The sequence below is a fragment of the Triturus cristatus genome, chromosome 11, assembly GCF_964204655.1.
Source record: "Triturus cristatus chromosome 11, aTriCri1.1, whole genome shotgun sequence".
Lineage (NCBI taxonomy): Eukaryota > Metazoa > Chordata > Amphibia > Caudata > Salamandridae > Triturus > Triturus cristatus.
In genome coordinates, this window is record NC_140594.1 from 119,536,157 (window position 1) to 119,559,324 (window position 23,168).

Consider the following 23,168-nt stretch of genomic DNA (forward strand, 5'->3'; position numbering starts at 1 on the left):
GCCCCAACGCCCCCAATGCACGCACCGCCACTGCTCGCAGCCGTAACACTGAATGAGGGGAGGGCACATCAGAGTGTGTGGTTGTCGAGGGCGGTTTTACCCCAGCTGTTGATAGGTCTAGGGCAGTTTGTGCACTCAGGGGAGGTCGAAGCAGGGCTCCGCCCAGCGTCAGTGTCTGTTCATGCCAAATGGGTCCAGGCAGATCAGGCGGTGACTCCTCCTGGACCCAGCTGTCAGGGTGGTCACAACAACGATGAGTTAGGAGCTAGTAGAGGGCCCGGACCGGGTCTCGAGATCACCCTCCCTAAAATGGCCACAAGCCACAGGGGAGAAAGCAGGCCGGCACCCTGCCAGGGGCGTAACACAGGCTCCCGCATCCCCCTTTACAATAAAGCAGAAGATATCAATAACAAATGCAAAATATGCATGAAACATTAAAGGTGGAGAGAATACCAGGTTAGCCTCCCCATGCGTACAGCACTTCACAAGCACTCATTGTAAAACACAGCAGTGACAAGCAGGTGGTCCGGACCACACGGTGGACATCAATCGTCCATGCTGGGTGAGGTTGGTCTGCACTTGGCAGTGATTGTGAGGGGGTAGGAGCGGGCTAGGCCCGGTGTCGTTCAAAGAGAAGAGCTTTGAGGTATTTTATTGAAGGTGAGGTGTCTTCAAAGTGGACCGCGTCATGCCCCAGGTGGCCTCAGCAGCCTGCTCAGGGGGCAGCACCCCAACGCTGTGTGCATGCTGTACACATACAAGTAAAAGAAAGATTTTGATAGATGTCAAGGCTGCGGAGCCGATAGCTCCCCTGTCTGGCCCCCACCATCTTGGCCTGCTAAGCAACACGCTGTTCAACGATGGGGCAGATGGCAAAGATTTGCAGCCCTAAGATGGCTGCTTGATGGCAAAGTCTGAGCGTGCCACATATTTTGGGCATGCATACAAGAAGAGGCCCAAGTCCCTTTTAGAGTTCCGTCAGGGTTGTTGTGAGGTGTAAAACCATCTTTTAAAGGAAACAATTGCATTCCAATGCAACTTCGCCTAATCCTTTGGTCGTGCCTACCTATCCCGGTCCCGCTTTCTTCACACATTATTCTGGAGCGCACCATATTACTGTTCTGAATCCTTGTTGATTTATAGAATGCTAAAGTCTTTTAGGGACTTTCCTCACAAACAGCTTTGATGGGAACAATGGATCAAACTGGTTTTACTCTATATTTGGGCCCTAATTACGATGCCGGTCGGACAAGCATCCGACCGGCATCGTTGCAGTAAAAGGACTGGCCGACAGGTAGTCAGCAGTCCCGTCCGCCTAATTAGGATCCGACCGCCGTGGAAGCGGTCATAAACATGCCTTTTGGCATTGAGGCTTGTGCTGCGGCCTGGAAAGGGCCGCAACACAAGCCCCAATGCCAAAAGGCATGTTTTTAAACAACCCTGCACCCAGTGGCAGGCACCCACGGTGCCTGCCATATGGGGCATGGATGTTCATAACGGAGGCCGCGGAGGGATGGGCGCCCTGCTAGGGGCCCCCAAAGTCTGTTTCTGACAGCCTTTCAATGGCGGTCGGATCGCCATTGAAAGGCCGTCGGAAAGAGCCATTGTAATCCCTACGGCGATGCCTGAGCAGTCACCAGCCTCATTGTAGGGTTTATATTTCAACCGCATTTAATGTTAAAAAATGTCTATGCATAGAACATCATTATTAATTTATTTAGAAATACTTTGGCAACCTTTTTTACATTTAAAGATCAATGTAACATTAACATTTACTAAACTAATTACATTTCTTTTAATTAATTATATGCATCACTTTTAATCATTTCAAATACATAATAAAAATGTACTTGTTTTATTTTAGGTGGTATTTTTTTAAAATAAAATTTCTGGGAAATAATTTCCGTTTAATTTAATATATTCAAAATAATTAAATTTTTATTTAAAATTTTGTTAATAAAGCCGTAACCTTTTAAAGTATTCTACATTTAATATATATATACATGTAAATATATATATATATACAAACTTTTAAATTGTTCTACATTTAATATATGAATAAGAATAATATTTAACACAAAAATATGTTTTGTATTTTTTTTAAAGTTTAATAAAATTTTCCCTAAACTTTGCCATACGGAGATGTCCACTCCAACTGCTGTGGTCTCCCCCAAGTGTGTAGTATACATGTGTGTCATCTCTGTCTCTGTATTGGTGTAGCGTGTGAGAACGCTCTCTGTCAACAGTGTCTATCTCAGTGTCCTAAGGTTTCCTGTGTGCAAGTTAAGCCTTCTCTGTCTCAGTGTCTTTGTAGTGTGTGAGACTTCTATTCTCAGTCTAGTGTAGTGTGTGAGATGTAGGAGTTCTGTCTATAGTGTCTGTCCAAGTATCGGTGTGATTCTAGCATGTGAGACTTTCTGTCTAAGAGCCTGATTCTGAGTTTGGCGGTGTGGGAGCGCGGCGGCATGCCACTGCCCTGCTCCAACACTGCCAGCGCTCACCGCCGTCTGCCTGCCAGATTTGAGTCACCTCGTTGTCTAGCAGGTGGAGCTTTGGCGTTCCCATGGGAACGCCAAAGCAAGTTCCTGCATGGCATGAACTGTTAAGTGCAGGAACTGGGTGCATGCAGACAGGGGTCACACCATGGGCTCCCCTGCATACATCCCCATGGTCCAGAGGCACTAGGGAGCCCTGTAGGGCCCCCTTAGTTTCCTCACCGCCACAATTTTTAGGGCGGGCTCACCACCATGAAAACTGTGGCGGTGAGGAAACTCATAATATGCTTGGCAGTGCTGCCAGCATATTGTGGCCTGACCACTGCGCCACTGATGAGGGATCACGGATCCTTGGCGGTTGAGACAGTCCAATGGCAGTCCGATCACCTAACTCAGAATATGGTGGTCGGACCGCCAGTGTGCACCGCCACCGCAGCGCCACCCCAGGTTTGGTGGTCCACGGATCGCCAAACCCGGAATCAGCCCCTTAGTGCCAGTGGAACATCTTCTCTTTCAGTATAACCCCTCTCCCAGTGCTCATGATTTCCTAGTATGTGAGACAAGTCTTCTTTGTCTCAGTGCCAGTGTAGCATCTTTTCTGTCACTACAACCCCTCTCTCAATGCTTGTGTTTTTCTAGTGTTTTAAAGATAAGTCTTCTCCGTGTCTGTGTCGTGTCTTCTCTGGCATTATAATCTCTCTTCCAGAGCTGGTGTCTTCCTGGTATGTGAGACTCGTCTGCTCTATCTCAGTGTCAGTGCAGTGTAGCATCTTCTCTGTTGGTACAGTCCTTCCCTCAGTGCAGTTATTTTTCTAGTGTGTTTAAGATTATCCTTCTCTATGTACGTATCTGTGTAGTGTCTTCTCTGTCAATATAAACCCTCTTCCAGTGCAGGTTGCTTACTAGTGTGTGAGAGAAGATCCTCAGTGTCTACGTATGTCTTCTTTGACAGTATAATCTCCCTCCCAGTGTTGAAGTGCTTCCAGTGTGTGAAACAAGTCTTCTCTGTCTCAGCCAGTGTCTTTGTTGTGTCTTGTTTCTCAGTATAAAGACACCTGCAGCCAGCACTGTTAGCTTGTCTGTGCACAGGTGTGGACATCTCAGCATATGTAGGTGTTCCTTTGGTAGCACATGTGGGAGGGGCTGGGGGAGTGGCTGTAAATAAATTCACTCCTAAATGGGTGTGTTTTGATTTAGGGAGGGGAAAGGAGGTGCTTAGGGAGAAATATGCAAATACCAGCACCCACGAACAAAAGGGTAACCCCATTGCTATTCACAAACTACACTTCTAAAGTTACTACAGCTATAAAGGTCCCACCCATGGACACTCACAGGTGCTGAATTATACTCCAGTATTACATGAATTAAATTGTTTTACTTTTAAATTAAATATATATAATTGTTTTTAGTGTTAACCCCTTCAGTGCCCGCCCCTTTCCCCGCTCTGTGCCGGCCGTTGTATTAGCGGGCGGGGTTTATGACGAGCTGGTCTCGTCATGGGCACAGCGCAACCGCGGCCCATGACGAGACCAGCTCGTCATGTGCATTGAAGAGGTTAAAAGATTATATTAACTTAAACATCAAATGTTTTATCATTTTCAAAATTAATAATGAAGTTATTTTTAAAAAAATAATGAAAGTACAATTTTATAAATTTAATAAACTTTTAACATTATGTAATTTCTTACAAAGGAGAGGATGTGGCCTAACGGCCAGAGCTGCTGACTTTGGAGCTGGAGAACAAAGTTCGAGCCTCGGCGCTGGCTCAACATCCTGTGATTCTGGACAAGTCACTTAGGGGCCGATTACGATGTCGGTCAGAAAGCCTCCGACCAACACTGTCGGTTTGCGGTCAGACTGCCCGATTACGAAGTTGTCATTCTGACTCGTCCCGACCGGCTCTCAGAGTCTTCCTGCCGGTCGGAACCACACGTAATCCCCTATGGACTGCGTTTCTGCCGTAGGGATTACAATGTTGGTTTCCCACAGCCTTTCCGTGCTGGCCTGTTTGGCATGGAAAGGCTGTCGGAAAGTGACTTTGGGGGCCCCTAGTAGGGCACTCTTGCATCACCGGCCTACGGTTGGTGGCCAAGGGGGTACCTAGGGTGCGCCCCTGTAAATCCATGCACTGTGTGGCAGGCACCATGGGGTGCCTGACACAGGGTGCAGGGTTTTACACACACACCCATTTCTTCAGGGGAGCCTGTAATATGGCCTTTGGGAACTTCAAAGAGAAGTCGCAACCAATCAAGCAACTAAAAGCTCCTACACGGTTTTAAGATGACTAGAAATGCAAGGTTTTGGAAGCAGGCGAACAGTTTAAATGGCTTATCACAATCAAAGAACACAGTTAACATCTCCAAGGAGACTTGGTATCAGTTTCTCACCCAGCACATTAGCTCCCAAAGCTCTAAACAAATCAAGAATGTGAGCTTTGTCGGCCAGACGATTATGGCCAGTCAAACTGTGACACGAAAGGTAAGCACTTTTATTAGCCCATAAGTAGTCTAGTGGAGAATAAACAAAAGACGGAGAGAGGGAGCTCCAGGACAAAATGGAATTCCTGCTGCTCTTTTTAGAGAGGACAAATCCTACTGGGCAGCTCATGGCAACAGTTTACAATGGCATTACAACTTCTAATTCCATTCCCCACTCATGTAAAGGCTCAACTATCAACCCAATCTTTAAAGAGGGTTCACTGAACTATCCAGCCAACCATCGGCTCATAGCCCTCCTGGACGTCGAGTATTTGGCGGGCTGCCTCTTGGAGGAGTTGGAAGCTAGGGCATCAGACAGAGATCTAATCCCATTTAATCACACAGACTTTTCCAAAGGTTTTGGCACATCTGCCAATCTATTGGCTCTATCTCTAGTGTTGCTAAGCTTGCTAAGTGGAACATCCCAAACCACCTGCTGAGAGTAATAACTGTTCTCTATGCTGACACCTGGGTGAGAATCAAGCTCAGGGATGGTGCCCACCTTTCAAGAGAAATACCAACTCATCATGGCTTATGACAAGGGTGTGTACTAGCTCCTCCTCTTTTCGATCTCTTTTTATCTGATCTGCCAATCAGCCCAGCACAAGTAAATTCTCATGCCCTGAAACTAGGTAACACCGCTCTGCCATGCCTGATGTACGCAGACCATCTGATTCTCCTTAGTCGAACCAGAATTGGACTTCAAAGGCATCTGAACACCACTGCCGAATATCATCAACCTGAAAGAATCCCCAAAAATGTATGTCAGAAGGCCACAGCAGTGCTTATATCAATGATACTTGGGCATCAACAAAGTGGAAGATGTCCAGGAATACAAGTACCTGGGAGTTCTGCTGGACATCAAAGGGACTTTTAAGCCACACCTGTACCTGACACGGCAGAAATACCTTTCCCTTACATCGACATTCACCCTCATTAAAGCAGATACAGGTTCATTGTTCCTACGAAGGGTAAATATTACCTCTAGGCTAAACCTAGCTGGCAATTCTACTAAAGAACTCTACAAAGTTCTCAATTCTTTTCCAACCCCACAGCCTGTACTAATCAGATCCCCCCTCACAGACATTATGTGATAATATTGCCAACTATTTTGAGGAAATAATTAATATAATATATGATCAATTTCCCATTGACTCTAAACTCCCAGATATCTCTGTCCTATTGTCTACTTCTCAGAGAGAGAACGAGGTCTGCCTAGAGAATGTTCCCGCCTTGCAGGTATCTCAAGTGAAAGAGATGCTAAGAACCGCTAAATCTGGTTCACCCTTCGATATTTTGCCAGCCAACCTGTTTGCCTCACTAGCCATGCAAGTAGCCGCCACTATATTAAATGCCTTCCTGAGTAAAGGGATACTCCCACGTGAATGGAAGGCGGCACAAGTGCTGCAGATCCGGAAAAAGGTACCCTCAACTGAGTTGACAAATTGCAGTCCCATTTAACTCCTTCCACTCATGAATAAACTCATTGAAAGGCATATCAACTCTCAGCTAATGGGGTACTTAGACTCTATGGCAACCTTGACCCCTCTCAATCTGGTTTCAGACCCAATTACTCCACTGAAACCACCCTCATAGGTGTCACAGATTACATCAAACATGCCCTGGATAACAATAAGGCGGTGCTGCTAATACTACTGGACTTGTCTGCGGCTTTTGATGCTGTGTCTCACCAGATGCTACTCTATAGATTGAACTAGATAGATATCCAGGGACTGGCACTCAAATGGCTCGCTATTTTCCTGGACCAGTGTACCCAAACTGTTAACTTGGGCCCTTTCCAGTCATGCACCTTGGAGTTCACTAAGGGGGTACAACAGGGCTCCTGTCTTAGCCCTACCCTGTTCAATGTGTACGTTACCACTCTCTCGCCAAGATCATCAGAGACCATGGGTTCACCCCTTATTCCTATGCGGACGACACCCAACTCCTTTTATCTTCTGATAACGACAAGGTCTCGACTAAATCTCTCTTCGCTGAAGGTATGCGAGCTATCTCTGGATGGATGACGCAAAACTTCCTTCAGCTTAATGCAACTAAAACTGAAATTTTGCTATTCGGTAACACTCAAACCCTGTGGTCCCTAACTGGTGGCCTGCAGAGTTGGGCTCAGCCCCTACCCCTAAACTTGTGGCTAAAAACCTGGGTGTCCGACTGGGCCACTCTCTAACTATGAGAGACCAAGTCATGGCCACCCCAGGCACCTGTTTCCACACATTGAGTCTTCTCTGTAGAGTGTTCCTTCTTCTTCCCTTAACTGTCCGCAGGACCCTAATTCAAGCCTTAGTTATCAGCCATCTTGATTACTACAACGCCCTCCTTATGTCCGCTAAGGAATCCCTGCTGAACATACTGCAGGTGGTTCGGAACAGAGCAGTACGCCTGGCTCTCAACATGCCCCCTAGAACTCTTCCCAGCCACTGTTGCAGCAGCTTCACTGGCTTCCCATCCATCAGAGACTCAAGTTTAAAATGTGTAATCTCGTCCACCAGACATTACCTTGCCGAAAAACCTAAGTACCATCTGCCTGGCAGATCTCTTCGCTCGGGGGAAAAGGTTCTGCTGGCTATCCCCCGCTACAGAAAACTTCGGGCCGGGGGCAAAGCTTTTGCATATCTTGCTCCTGCGCACTAGAACTCATTGCCAGTTCAACTACGAAAGTGCACTAATCTCCTCCACTTTAGGAAACTCCTAAAGACAGAACTGTTCAGTACTTGATCGACTTGGCTCTGCATAGACCACTCCTCTAGCGCGGAGATAGCCCTTCAGGGGCGATTCCTGCGCTTTACAAATTCAAAAAATATATATATACCCTTGCTGAAGATAATCCAGGCAAAACTGATCCCCACTGTCATATACAGTAGTGAAAGCTTGAGGGGAAGGGATGGGGAATACCTGAAGAAAGTCATCACCAGGCTCTTCAAGTCGTGGTTCTGTCTGCCAGCTTATACGTCGCCTGCCCAGTTACGTCTTGAGTTCGGCCAAGTCAGACAATCAATGGCGAGGAAGGGCGCATTTAATAAGTTCTGCTACAAACTTAAGGCGACAAATTTAGGCATGCTCAGCTCCCTCCTGGGTAGAAATGAATGGGAGAACCCACTCTTTAGCTAGGCTCGACATAGTTCCTTGGCCAACGGGAATTCCTTAGCTCTTACCATCACACTAAATATTAGTTAACAAAACCATCAAGGCCTGCTCACTCCTAGCAGACAAAGAGGTATTTTCCAAGAGACAGCATGCCTAGCTTACCCTGTCATCCTACAGCTGGCACCCCACTCATACTTGGGTATAGCTATTAGATCTCAATTTAAAACAGCTTTCATGAAATTGCATATGGGATGCCTACTGTCATATCAACATCTCCTCCCATGGAAGCATGCAAACATGACAGGGACCTGCCGGCTTTGTGGACTAGCCCCTGAGTCACTGGTTCACCAGAGATGCACTTGGAAAGAGTATATGGAAGACCGGAAAACAAGCTTCCGGACGATTTGGAACCAGAAAGGGCTTCGTAGATGCAGGCCCGCGGTCTTAGCCTGTTTTAACAAGAAGGACACCCAACTCAGCAGCAGGCTTGTGAAAGACGTGTACAAAATTGAACGAAAGACCCCAAGCCCCTCCAGGCATCCGGCAATCCTAGACCAGGTAGCCACGGTCTCGCCACCTCTGACCTAGGCGAATCTGTTAACATAAGGTGCCAGGAACTACATAATGGGACCGCAGCCAGATCTCGCAGGGAGGTCATGCAGCCAAGTAGGCCAGCACTTAAGCACTTTAACATTGATCTCTCCTTTTAATTCATCTGACATTCTTTCATGAAACAGTTTTTTGCTGCAACCTGTCTATCAACAGAAATCATTTCTTACATATTTTTAAAAACTTGTACAGTGATGCCTATGGCTAAGCACTGACACTTTAGAATAATTTTCACAGTCAAGCCCAAGTCTATGTTGTTATTGAAAACAAGCTGCATTTTGAATTAGATTTTAGGACTTTTCCTTTCTTTTTATATAATCGAATGTGCAATCATGTATTTAATCACAGTAGCCTTGTATATTCTAAATTTTATTGCAGTTTTTTTTATTGTTTAAAGGTGTAACAGTTTTAATTAACTATGCACTCTAGAAATAAACTTGAAAATTGAAACTTGATGACTTAATGTGCTCTAACATTTAATTTTACTAGCTTTAGGCTAATAATACTTATTTTAAATTAATTTACATTTTTATTTTATATTGAAATATTTCAATATTTTTTTAAAGAAAATTATAATCTTTATTATTTTTTAGATACTTTCCAATAGGGACATCTCCATCCTGGTGGGGGAAATCCTTGGCTCTGTGTGAAAAGTCTTAGATGTCTCCACCCCTCAACTGAGGGGGTGATGATATTTATATCAGAGCTTATTCGTAAATCTACACCCAGAAAGGGTAAATAAAGAAAAAGTGTAGATTTACAGCTAAGTGCAAGAGTGAATTTATACATGAATTATCTGCATGTGTGAGTTTACATTTATGAATCAGGGTCTGTGTGTGATTTGGTCAAATAACTTTATCTCGCCCTGCCTGAAATAGTAAAGATCTGCTCTGTGCTGCAAATATATGTCATGCAAATGAGTGAAAACCTTTGTGATCTCAAGTCTGTCTCCAGGTACCCATTTCTTCCCCCTAGGTATCATTCCCTGGTTTCAGTAGCACACACACATAACACTGTTCTACATGTAGCTACTCACACTCAAGATGCACTTGCTACAATAAAGTGTTCTCTATGAAGTGCTGACCTGGTCTTTGGAGCTAAATTAATGCTGCATCGAATACCTCATTAAAGTAGTTAAATTAAATAAAACTAATATTGTGCCATCAGGTTTTTGGTCTCAGGAAATTCTCTGCAGATATATAGACTTAGGTTGCCATGATAGGTAGGGGTCACCGGCTGCTGCTATTTCTGAGGGCCGTGGGAACTCCTTTTTCGTCAACTGGTTTGTCAGGGAAAAACAATGTATGACAACAAGAAAATAAGCTGAAAATCTGGCTCCTCTCATGACTAATTGAGAGAGAACTGACAAGCGTGTTGCCTTCAATGGTTCGCTGGTGCAATCAATGATTAAACAAAAAAACTTAATTCTCATGAGTTGAACTGACTTAAAGAGTTATAGTGGTCTGCCTGGGTAAAAGAGGCAGTATAACAGCACATGTCAGAGCCATGAGTTGTCCTCACCCCATTGGTTAAGAGAATATTGTCACTTACATTCCATTCAAAGCCACCAATCACAATCCCGGAAGCTGCTCCGGTGCCCGCAAGTCCCACGAAGTGTCCACTGCCGATGTTACTGGCAAAAAGTGAAGCCCCAATCTGAAAAAAAGAGCAGACAACAAAATCTGAGAACAGCTTCTATTGACTATAACACCATTACAAGGTATCCGTGCTTGTAATATTCAGCTACTAACAGAGTATAAGGACACAAACACGTTAAATTATATTTTTGCAAAATCAGCTAATTTGTTTCATTAAATAATATGTGTATGCTTCCAGAAAAATTAAGTAACCTTTAGCCACTCCTGACTTATAATTACAAGGCTCAAAGCAAAGCAACAAATCCCAGAAGGTTAAGTCCAGTTGCCTAAAAGCCAGATCTGCTGAAGGTGTCACATGACAGCGGCCACTTTGAAGGTATTTAGACAGAATATCGGAAACAGAAATATATCGAGGACAAAAATATTGTGAAGATAAGTTTCTATGTGTAGGGAAAGTTTGACTATATATAACTCCACATATATGTACCTTGATGATATACATACCTTCAAGGTACGCAGATGTGGAGTTACGAATAGTAAATCTGCACGTACCTCTTTGCACTTACATTCATTTTTTATTAAAAGTTGAATCAACACAACAGCACATCACATTCCGATAATCAGTGTCGAGGTCATACAGTGCTTTCCAGCCCATCCCCAGGAGATCAGGGCCCGACACATGCGGGCGGTTCCAAGCCCAAGGCACCAGCATCAAGAGTGGCATAGTACACAAGCTGTCTCTAAAACTGTTCCATTTCCCCCAAACCTTGACCTATTTCCCGGGGCAGCCCCTTCCTATATAAACGTCCGGTTCCGCCAGCATGCACCAATCCATATCTGTAGTCGGGGCCCAAGGACTGCCCTCCATTCACGTCCAATGTTACGTTTTGTACCATCAACCCCACAGTCATGATAATTGGTCCATACGGGCAAGGTCTGTGACCTCCCACACATTGAGCAAACACCATTTCCCCGAGGCTGTCCCATACTCCCCAAACACCTTGTTCAAACAAGAATCCACGGAACACGAGTAGTTATGAATGGGTGGGTATTCCCAGATCATATGGAAAAATGTCCTGTTCTGATTGCAACCTTGATGGCACAGTGGGAGGCCGCCTTGCCCATTTGCGCCAGAGTGGTGCAGGCGTAGTAACTTTGATGTCTAATTTTTAATTGCACAAGGAGGAAACTGGCCCCAATGGCCATGTCCCATGGGGATGCAAGTGCTTCCTGCCAGTCCTCATCCTCCATCCCTCCCAGGTAGGTCTCTGTCCCACTTTTCTCGTAATTGAGCTCATGCCTGTTATGGAGCAACTTCTTATAAGTGAGTGAATTTGCCTTTCTGGGCATGTGCTCATCATGGAGGCAATCCTCCAGTGGTGAGATTTCAGGGACCTCTTCCCTTTCTGTATCGCTGCTTGGAGTTAATGGCGGATTTGAAGGTATCTGGATGACTCCACAGATGCCATGTGGTAATCTCGCTGTAGGTCTGCAAATGAAATGACTCCCCCTTGTTGCCAGAGGTCCCCCACCCTGGAGATGTCAATGAGGTTCCATTTGTTAAAGCCTTGTCACTTTCCCAGCGTTCCCAGTAGGTCATTATCCCAAAGTGCGGAGGCAGAAGTCAGTTTGTCTCTCCAGCCCGGGGCCTGTTGCACCGATCGCCAAAGACCAAGTGTAGTTGCTGTAGGGAGTGGAAAGTTCTGAGCGGTGAGTTGCCATACAGTGCCTTAATGTAACCCCCTGGGTGCATTGCCATCTTGTCAGGGTGGTATGCTGGTTCTTCATCAGGGAGATGCGCCAATGATTGATCACCACGAGCCCAATAGTATTGTTGGATGTCGATGAGGGGGATGCCCCCATCATACCACCCCCTCGTTAATTTCTGTAGGGTGATACCGCACCACAGAGCAGAGTGCGGAGTTCTTTGTTTATGGTCTGAAAGTAGGAGGGGGGTACAGGGAAAGGTGTATCTTGGAGTATGTACAGAAACCGGGGTAACGCCATCATTTTGAACAGAGCAGCTTTGCCTGGGAGAGACAGAGGCAGAGCCTTCCAATGTTGGATATTTCTGCAAAGACGCATCAGAGGTGGCTCTAGATTTTGGGTGTAGAAGGTCTCAAAAGTTCTGGAGATGTGAATCCCCAGGTATTTGAACCCACCTGCCGCTACTCTTATCATACAATCTCGGGGCCGTCTCGGATATTTCCATGTAAGAGGTAGATGAGTGATTTATCACAATTGATTATGTACCCCAAATACCGTCGGAATTTTGTGAGGATTTGCATTACTCTGTCGATGTAAAGGGGAGGGTTAGAGAGGTATTAGAGAATGTCATCCGCATACAGAAAGATACGGTCTTCCAATCCGTCTGTCCATCTAAGTCCTCGAATCAGGGGGGCCCATCTAATCCATGACGCTAGAGGCTCAAGGACTAAAGCAAATATGATTGGCGACAAAGGGCAGCCTTGGCGGGTCCCATTTTGTAGAGGAAACACGGAGGACGTACCGCCATTATGCACTTACCTTCTTGATATGTTCGTCCTCGATATTTTTGACCCAATATTATGTCCACACAATAGTTCTGTTTCCGATATTCTGTCAGTGATCCATTTGGACAAAAGAAGCCAAACCTTTCCTCTTTATGATGTTCAAAATCTGGCTTGACTTTGGTTAGTTTTATTAAAGCATTAGCTGCATTTTCAGTTTCCTGCATTCTGAACAGAAGAGGTGTTTCCCAAGTTTCAATTTCATTTATTTTATATTACCTGAGTCCTCTCAAACATTTTCATGCCCATTGTTTACATTTCTAAACAGGCACAAATAACCCATGAAAAAACTCAATGTAATGGGGTGAGTGAGAGATAAGAAACGCTGTAAAGCGTGTTACCATCGGACAATGCACAACCCCACACTACCAATATATCGGCCTCCATCGGATAGTGACATGAAATGTAAAAACCGTAAAACTGTTCCCACTACAGTGATGGTCTTAACTACTGTAAACAGGAAATCTTTCCATGACGTAGAGCCACTGTTATCCAATGAGAGGGCCAGAGAAAGCCTGGGTACATTCGATTTTAGAAACACTTGCATCCAATCTTTGATTTTAAGTAATCTAGTCAAAGACATTATTATGTTACTTGAGCCACAAAATACATCTATAAAATTGCAATTGAATAGTTGGACTTTTTCAAAATATCACAAATCAGTTACCTATAACGTGTATGACGTATACACAATACATGCAAAACCTAATCGTTCATTTAATTAGTTCATATATGCAAACATAAAAGAGAAAGGATACTTCTTTACATGTTTATCTCAATATCCAATTTACTATCTATAGCTTAACGCAGAGGTCTTCAAACTGTGGGGCACGCCCCCCTGGGGGTCCTTAGATGGTTTCCAAGGGGGGCGCAAATGCCTCTCTAATTACATGTAAATGAAGATGGCCTGGAACTGCGGCCTTATTTCTCTGCTGTATTTCCTGGCTGTCTTCATTTACACGCAGCCCAGAGTGCTGTAAAGGGAGGTCACGGAGTGTCAATAAGTTGCCTAAAGGAAAAGAACTAAGGGAGCAAACAGATTCACTGAAAAATAAAGTCAAGTTGCATTACACACCGTCTAACATAGGCTGCTGCAAAATGATGCAGTGTTTGAAATAAAAACACTTTCTTACAAAATATAGCCTTTAATAATAAGTGATCAGACTGTACCTAATGCAAGCATTTTCTGAAGTATAACACCGTTACAATACCGCTAAAAAAATCGTTGTCACTTTGACGCATTAAGCAGGGCCATTGGAATTATGTGGTAAGAGAGGACCAAATTATGCAACACGGTTGATTAAATTATGCAGGAAGAAAAGGTAAATTATGCAGCATAATCTGACTCATTTTGTGGTTAGCTTTATTTCATTTTTTTCATTTTTTTCATTTTTAGTAATGGTAACACTGAGGTGAAATATACCTCATTAGTACCAATTTAAGACCCAAATATTTCAATAAACAACTGCAAGATGAGCAATTACAGGGGGCAGTATTTTGGGGTCAATAACTGTTTTTGTTTGATTCATTTGCTGTTTTCGAAGTCTCATATTTAGTGTGGTTCATGAGCTATCGAAAAAGTACTCCTGAAATGATTTCATAATCCATGCCCCCTACGCTCAAACCTTTCCCTCCCACTCACCCAATCCTTGCATTAAAGTTTTGGAGGGGGGGCTTGACATTAAAACATTTTGCTTATGGGGGGCTCAGAGCAAAACAGTTTGAAGACCTCTGGCTTAACGTATCAACTCCGTTATCTAGGAGTCCTAAAGTAATTACATGCCGGCGAGCTATCTTAATGACACTTTTGTAATGAGCATTGTGCTTAAGAACTGCTGGCCCGGCATAGGTACCTGAAGCCCGACAGCGAAAATTGCTGGGTATACTCCAAATAATTTGAAATTCAACATTTCTCCATGCTGATCCAAACTTTCCTACAAGAACAGTACTCATTACACAGTTGTAGTGTTCGAACATTCAAATATCTCTTTAAGCATAGTTTCGTATTAAGAAATTTTGGGGAATAATCAAATGAGTCAAAGCGTATAGCAGCTATCGCCAGCCAAAAAGAGAAGCAGCATTAGGCCTTGGTTTAATCTTTTTAATTGGGCAAAACATAACCACAGAACAAATAGCAAGTAATTAATACTGACCACTCACCCAACTTTCCACCTATTAACAAGTTAATATGTCCAGATCAGTGACAGTAGCAGAGATCTGCTGCAAGAAGTTGCATTATTATCACTTTTCTAAGTAGGAAGTAAACCCCCATTTCAGAACCTTATCCAAAGCTCTGCCTATCACTGTCACCACTTTTAAATACTTTGTGTTTTTTCCTCATGCAAACACAACGAATGGGAATTGCCTTTTGGTGCAGGTGAACTGTACTGCCAGCCTGGCAAAATGGTTTAATGATCGACACAGAAATGTTTGAATAAATCTCTGAAGCCAAACTAGAGTCTTGGGTCCACAATGTTGCAAACTCTTCTATTATCTGGTAATCTTTATCCACAGAGATTGTTACTGAAAAGAACAAAGTTCTTACCTCTGTAGTTTAATCAGAACTACATTTCCATTGTACCACTGACAAGTCTGACTTTAAAGCACACTCCTACAGCAAGGGCCCCTCTCCTGACCCATCCTCTGGTGTCTGCCATTACAATGAATACTATTGCACAGTAAAGCAGCTGCAAAGACAACTCCACAACAAACCCCTGCTATGAGGAAGGTGACTGACACAGGGTGTCTGCAACAATGACATTGTTCCTACACATTCCTGTGCAACCAAATGGGTTTCTAAACATCACCACCCAGAGTCACACAACCCATGACACTAACACGAACTCCTACTTTCACCGAAGCCTAAATGTAAATTATCTCTAACCCCAGCCAAGAGCCTAGACATGATTCTAATCGAGATCCAAGCTCTAACAGTGACATCTGCCCTGCAGTAAGTGCCATGTTACATTTTTTAACATTTAAAAAGTCTATTTCTTCAATGTACTTTTTCTTCATTGAAACAACAAAATATGTATTTTTTTTTGCTGTTACAACGTGTCAGTAGTTTCATTGTTGAGGTTGTCATTGTACATGTTTCTCTTCCCCTGTAAGAACCCAATTACCACGATCTACTGGGCGCTTAATACATTCCCTAATGTTATTCACCTCAGGTTCATTCCTAAACAGTGGGTAAAATATACTCTCACTAGTTTCCTTATGTTGGGTAAGAATTACCACAACACTGGACATGAAATCTTATCAGGAAAAGAGATAGAGAAGCAAGGTTGGTGTGTGTGTGCGTGTGCGTGTGTGTGTATGCGTGTATGTGTGCGTGTGTGTGTTTAACACATGGGGAAGTAGTGTCTTTGTAATGCTACAAGAATTACCCAACACCCATGGGCACAATAGGATACTTGAATGTGCCTCCTGTATGCATAAAATAGCAAGGTGTGACGACACATTGTTAGCCGGTTTGGGTGGGCACCTGGGTAAGATTTCATGTACCAATGGCAAAAAAAGAAAATAGGAAATGTGTGGCAGAATGTTGTCGCATCAGAACACTATTTTTGGACACTGATGAAGCAAGTTCAAACTTTCCCATCCAGCTTGCTTTGCAATAAAACTTGTTGCATTCAGTTGAGAAAGGGGTGAATTTGGACGAAAGATGCATTACTTTCAGACATGAAAGCACTAGAGAAGTGAAATGAAGGTTTCACTTTCACCTGTACATGCAGTAATGTTATTGCACATCCTGTAGGGATGTATTTAGTACGAAGAATTATGAATCTAGTACAATATTATTAAGGCTCCAGGCTTTCCGTTTTTACTAATTTAGACAGATAAATACAGACAGAAAAACATTTATTTTTCTGTCCGCATTTATTTTTAAATGTGGATAAAAACGGGAAATGGGTTGTTTTTGAGTGATTCTGCATGCTGTCAATCATGACAGCCAGGCCAAAAGCTGTGCGGATTGATAGGCAAGGAGATTACAAAACTAAAGGAATTTTAGTAAAGAGTCTTAAACAGCAGTAGATTTGCACAACCGTGATACTAAAATGTGCATGTTTTCTTATAAGTGCATGTTGTATCATCTGAGTGTGCGTATATATATCAATGAAACCTGGCAGGCGTTCAGGCAATAGGGTACATTAACCAGTTAAATAAATGCAGAAATATACACATTTCAGCTTAATTTTTTAACAAAACCTAAAATAAATATGAATAAATACAAGTAAAATTAGCAGAAAATAAATATGGATAAATACAAACAGAAATGACAAAAATATAAATACCATAAAACCGGGAGCCCTAAATATAATGTATATGGAATTTGCGTACATTCTACAACATGAGTAATATCCACATATTAAAAATAGCTTGTGACATTGAAATGTTGTCTTATTTTTGTACAAAAGCCTTTCCAATTTCTCTACCCCATCCAATTTAATGAATTTATACTAGCTGCTCTTGCAATGTTTTTAATACGTTTGGCGGGTTATAATATGATTCAAAATCCCGAACAGAATGTATAAAAAAATTGAAATACTCTTACCGAACTTTACAGAGCAAATGGAACAAAATCATTCAATACCCTTTTTAGGCTGAATGTAATAATTTTTGGTTAAACAGGCTAAATATTCAAGAAATGTTGTCTGTCATGCAAAACAATTATCAAAAGTCCATTAAAAATCCTTTACTGACTTCAAAATTGATCAGCTCCCCGAACTCTATCCGCCTGTCTGTGTCAATATCTGTGTTAAAGGCGCCACCCAGAATAGAGAAAAACAGTTCTCTTTACCTAGTCCAAAAGGAATAAAAATCACCGACAACAGGCCTTCTTCATTTGATGACGTCTGCTTGGGTTTTGTGACATATTGTGGTGTCATTCAAGGAGTAGGCTCTTTAAAGATATTACTATCAAGCTCTAACACATCAGGTTAAAAGTCTACCAGCAGGGCAATATTGCCCACACTTTTATTACTAACCAGTGTCAATCAGCTTCCCCACCACTGCTCTCAGATAATTAAGACGACAGCACACAAAATGAGTGCTATAATTATACTTTAACTAGTACTTTATTAAAGATACAAACTATATTTACTTTATACCATATCAAATCCATCGGCTGTCTAGTTAGCCTGAGTCTATCTATGGGCTGCCCTATATCCAGCCAGATCACCCCAGACATTGCCAATGCCCCTTTGATTTTCCATCTTCACTCTCATCCAAATACATGGGCAGGGCAAGATTCCATTTATGGAAAAATCTTCCTGTCAAAATACCCCACACCCAATATGTACCTTGCTCAATAAGAACTTCACAGCCATCAAATGAGTAAGGGAGGAGTAGTCTCCAAGGTGATCCAGGGACCTTTAGAGTATTAGAGTATTTACAGTACACATGCAGAAGACATACCAAAAGTGAATTAATTTTCTATTTGTATCTGGGTTAAAAATTACAGAAATACAAAATACTTTACATCCACATAATTCATTAGTACAATATCTACAAAATAAGTCAAGCATCACGTCTCTATTTATGGTTATCTTCGCTTTAAGCAACTTGAGCATCACCCATTTGTGAACATAGAATTCCTTCCAGAGAACAGACACATTTACATTTCTTAAATACTTAGGCCCTGGTTATGATAGGGCTGTTAAGTTCCAATATGTGTGGGAACTCCTGTTCATGCATATATGGGATTTCTGTTTTTTGTGATACTTACCACTCCCTGCAATTTTTTCCACGTAAAGTTTGACAGGTCTAACCTGCCAAAATGTACTGATTAGGAAAAGCACATTCTGTTTAATATATATTTATGTGCACCCTTGTGGTTTTGCTTCCAAGGTTTCGCTCAATTCTCCTTTTGACACTATCTGCGAATTAAGTTTCTCCCCCATTCAATCCTAGATTGCAAATAATTTTCTCAAACTTAATGACACTACGACCACAATCACGTATTTGATTGTGAGATGATGGTTTGGCCTAGAAGGGTCTGGACATCTACTAGTGGCAATATGTCCCCTCTTGCAAACAATTGGGGTGTAGCTCCAACCTGAAATTTGAAACTCAGATTCGGAAGGCGTGGTTGCTGTTCACCCTGAAGAACCTACCTTTTATTACACAAAAGGAGTGAACCATGGTGGTAGGGTCAATGGTCCTAGAATAGCTGGACTTTGAAGACGCAATGTACCTTGGCCTCCCTGTGAGGCAATCGCGGAAATTACAGTGTGGATACAGAATGTTGGGGTCCAGCTTGTTTTTCGTTTGTGAATATATGAACAGGTGTCTGAGGCCCATTGTTTGCAGAATTGGCTGCTGATTCGGATAATGGTGCCCTGCCTTATGCAGCACGCCGTATCCCACATGGCCCTTGGGTTTCTGTCATATCTCATTGTTCCTGGGGCTCCCTCTTGCTCTTTAAGATGTGGATCTTGCTCCTTACTTAAGATTCCATGCTTTCAGAAATCATTCTTTGGAGGCAAATCCTTCAGGTTCTTTATACCCCCTCTGTGGAATGCTAGCTCTCCGCATTTGTGGCGATGAGGAAACTCCTAATATGGTTGGCGGTGCAGCTGCCGCACCACCAGCATCTTAGGGACCTCAGACCCCTGCAAGAACACCAGAGATTGTGGATCCCTGGCAGCAGAGCGATCCCACGGCAGTCCAAATTTCCAGAGTGCAGTGTCCCATTGTTTACATGTGTGGATGTAATAAGAACGGCCCAGTTAACTTTGGGGGAGTGAGTGATGAAGAGTTTAGAGCCAGGTTGAGTGCCAAGAATTCTGCAGATTGAGGAAGGAGTGCACAATGAATTATGGCTTCATGGTTGACCCCAGGAGACAGCTTCATGGGGATTCACCAGCCTGTGTGCTGCCCCTACCATACACACTCTTTCCAGGGCATCTCACCAAAGGTAGGGTGGAGGCCAAGGCAAACCAACCAACAGCAGCACAGGGGTCTGCTGGGAATTTATTAAAGAGACATGCTGCAAATCGCAATGGAAGTTCAGGCATGAATATGTTGGATTAATTGTATGGCAATATGCAGAAAGAGTTCAGGGGGCCATGGGAGAGAATTGGTTCGAAAAGCCATTCCACCAACTCATTGCAGGCTATGGTAATTTGGTTGCACCACTGCCCGGAAAGGATGGCAGAATGACTGATCTGGAAAACATTTTAGACAGATTTTATGATTCTGTATGAGGGCCCTAAAATGGGGATGTGGACAGAGTATTTCAAATTGGTGAGAGACACTCCGGAGGTGGCGGGATGGCTCGCCCTTTCAAGCACATAGCAATAGAAGGGTTAATCATATCTCCACCGGGAGTGGTGTTTGAAAGGTCAGACTTATTCACCATCTTTCCTGGCCTGAAGGAGTTTTTTGTTAATGACAACACATACATACATACATACATACATACTTTATTGACCAAAAGCTAAGCTCAGTGTCTTATTCTAGCTTAGATGAAGCTGTAAAGTAGGTAAGAGAATGCGCCATATGAATGTAGCCGGGCAAGTGTGATATAAAGATCACCTTTAATTGTTACTAGTCAATCCGGATGACTTCTACTGGTGGGGCAACAGTTTCATGGCTTGATCAATGCTGACAACCCGCCCTTTGCTTACCATTGGTCAGCTTTATTGTCACTTTCATGTGCTTGCTTCTTATTAGATGGCTTGCCTTCCCATTCTTGTGTTTGTCCCTCCCCATGAGCATAGCACCTTTACAGTCCTTTCGACATTGACTGGCTGACTAGTATCCTTCCACTGTATCCTTTCACTGCTTACATAGAGGGGACTACTTTTTTATCATTCAGCACTTAATAAGAGTGCATGTGTTTTCTGTCTCTCTCCTTCGAGTGCTGTTTCCTCCCTCAAATACCCATCCCTCTCAATATAATGCTCCCCGCCCTTCCCAGCTTGTCTGTAAATGCACAGCAACAGGGATATTTTATTGGGGTATGGCTGAAGAGCAGACTTTAAGGGTTGTTTAGTTTTATCTCCTGCATTCCACATATTGTATGTATGAAAGTACAAGCTTTGCCACACAAAGAAAGGGCTGCCCGCTGCACTCACTCAGCTGGTGCTTAGGCAGAACATGTACTAAGCAGGACATTTTTCCTGGAGGCTCCTAAATCTATTCCCTGGGTTACTACAGAAGACCAAGTTCCTGAATTCTGCAAAAAGAAAGTTAGATCTTTGCAGGTGTTTCACTTTATATTATGATGCATACTTATTCTTTTTTAATTCTGTTCAGAGCTTCCTGAGTGAAACGTATTTAAAAAAATAAATCATACCAATTATAAAGATAGAAAACATTGAATTCAATGTACAGTTTTGAGATACCATAAGTTATGTGTTTGCTTTTCCTACACTAATTTTTTTCTTTTTTAAACAATACTTTACAAACAAACACTTATTGTAAAGCTGCCGCCCATTTTGTTTTTGCGAACACTTGTTCGAATCGGCAGTAAATAGAGAGGTTGGCCCAGAGTATGTGCTGCTCTACGACAACAATTTTCTTTTCATAGGGAAAGTGGAGGTGATGATGATCAGTGAATGCAAATTATTGATAATACACTTTTAAAGATCTGGCCATGAGGTTGGAGGTGCTATTAGAACTCGAGAAGACTGAAGGCCCGACGATAGTTTTGACAATTCTGGGAGCTGAGCTAGTCTTGTGGCAATGGTTTCACAATTGCCAACTGGAAAATTTCAAAGACTAAGGGATCTTGTGTAGATGCTAGGAAAGAAAATATGTTACTTGTGGATTTTCAAGCAACTATTCGGACATTCAGACTTCACTTCAGGACATTGTGGCCAGAAGAACGTTTTGGAGATATTTGTCACTGGCCTTGAGAAAGGCTTCTAAACTCCATTACAGGATACGGATGACTGACAGCAGTGCTTAATTTGTAAAAGAAGAAGAGCCCTGGCGCAAAGCTTTGATCAGAAGCCCGCGGCCAGCGCCATCGAAGGCCAGGGTGCAGAATACTATGGTGGTGTGGGCGTGATTCCACCACATGCCTCTTTAACCCACCACCACACATTCCCTGAGGGTCTTATTCACAAAGGTGAGCTTACACGTTTGTTTGTGTAAGTTTAAGTTTTTTTGCAATTTACAAAGGAATTTTACTAGTAGCATCTTTACGACTGCCTATCTTTATATGTGGGGAGTCTCCGCCATGAGTGCGTAGAATCCACAGTCGTAAAATTGCTTTGTGAATTCCAGAAAATCAGGCCCTAACTCTTTATTATACTCTTGCAGGTTCTCTTTCATCCCTGCTTTCCCGCTTTGCCACTGCTTTTCCATCTTCCTCTTCCCCCTTTTATGCTTTTCATCTCTATTGCTCTGATCAAAGTCCGTTGAGGTAAAATGAGTGCCAGTCCTCAAAAATGAGTGCCAGTGAGTGGCACCTGCAACCACGTGCTCAAACTAAGCACAGACTGAGAGAGTATGGGATACATGATGAAAACTAGAAAGGGGGAACTGTGGCAACTTTCTAGATGCCACCCAATCTGGCTTTCACACAGAGCACAGTACGGAGACTGCACTCATTAATGCGATGGAGATCAGGATGTCACCTGGCCGGGAAGGCAGTGCTGCCCTTATCCTGGTCACTCTATCAGCAGCCTTTGACACAGTGAATCACGGGCTGCTGATGGATCGCCTCGCCAGGATGAGAGTGACCGGAACAGCTTGGGAGCTACTTAACCCTATCCTCACGAGCCATGAGCAATCGGTAAGACTTAGGTACTTTATCTCCGATCCTTTCTCTCTTCCTTGCGGGGTCCTCGCTTAGTCCCACTCTCTTTAATATATATGTTGCCCCCTTGGCAGAACTGGTTCGGTCCTATGGCTTTGTGCTGACTTCCTATTTCGAAGATGCCTAACTAGTTATTTTATCGGCCACGGAAGACAAGGATGTTGCCGCTAGATTTTGCAACTGCATGGAGGCAGCCAGTCTGTGGATGGCTATGAGCTGCCTCAAACTCAACTCTAGCAAAACTGAGGCATCGCTGTTTGGGGCGCAGCCTTCTTTCTGGTCTCCTCAAGGGTGGCCATCAGAGCTAGGTTCACTCTCCTCCCCAGTGAGAGCGGTGAATAATCCGGGAGTCTTTCTTAATGACAATCTGCCCTACGTTAATCAGGTTAGTGCTGTTACTTCCGTGACCTTTTTTACCCTTAAAATGATGATGAAAATGTCTTCTTTTGTCACGGTTCATTTGCAAAAAACAGTGCTCACTTCTCTGATGCTGTCGAAGATCGACTACTGCAATGGGCTCTATCTGAGTGCGCACCAGCACGCGCTACGTAAATTGTAGACCT

General features: G+C 43.3%; 1 protein-coding gene across 1 annotated transcript in view; it reads right to left on the bottom strand.

The window, feature by feature from the left end:
* SLC5A1 (solute carrier family 5 member 1) overlaps window positions 1-23,168 on the bottom strand; it is a 279,347-nt gene that overhangs the window by 211,284 nt on the left and 44,895 nt on the right. Inside the window, exon 3 of the mRNA XM_085634551.1 lies at window positions 10,238-10,342. Coding sequence (XP_085490677.1) covers window positions 10,238-10,342 — 105 coding nt within the window. The remainder of the gene's footprint in view (window positions 1-10,237; window positions 10,343-23,168) is intronic.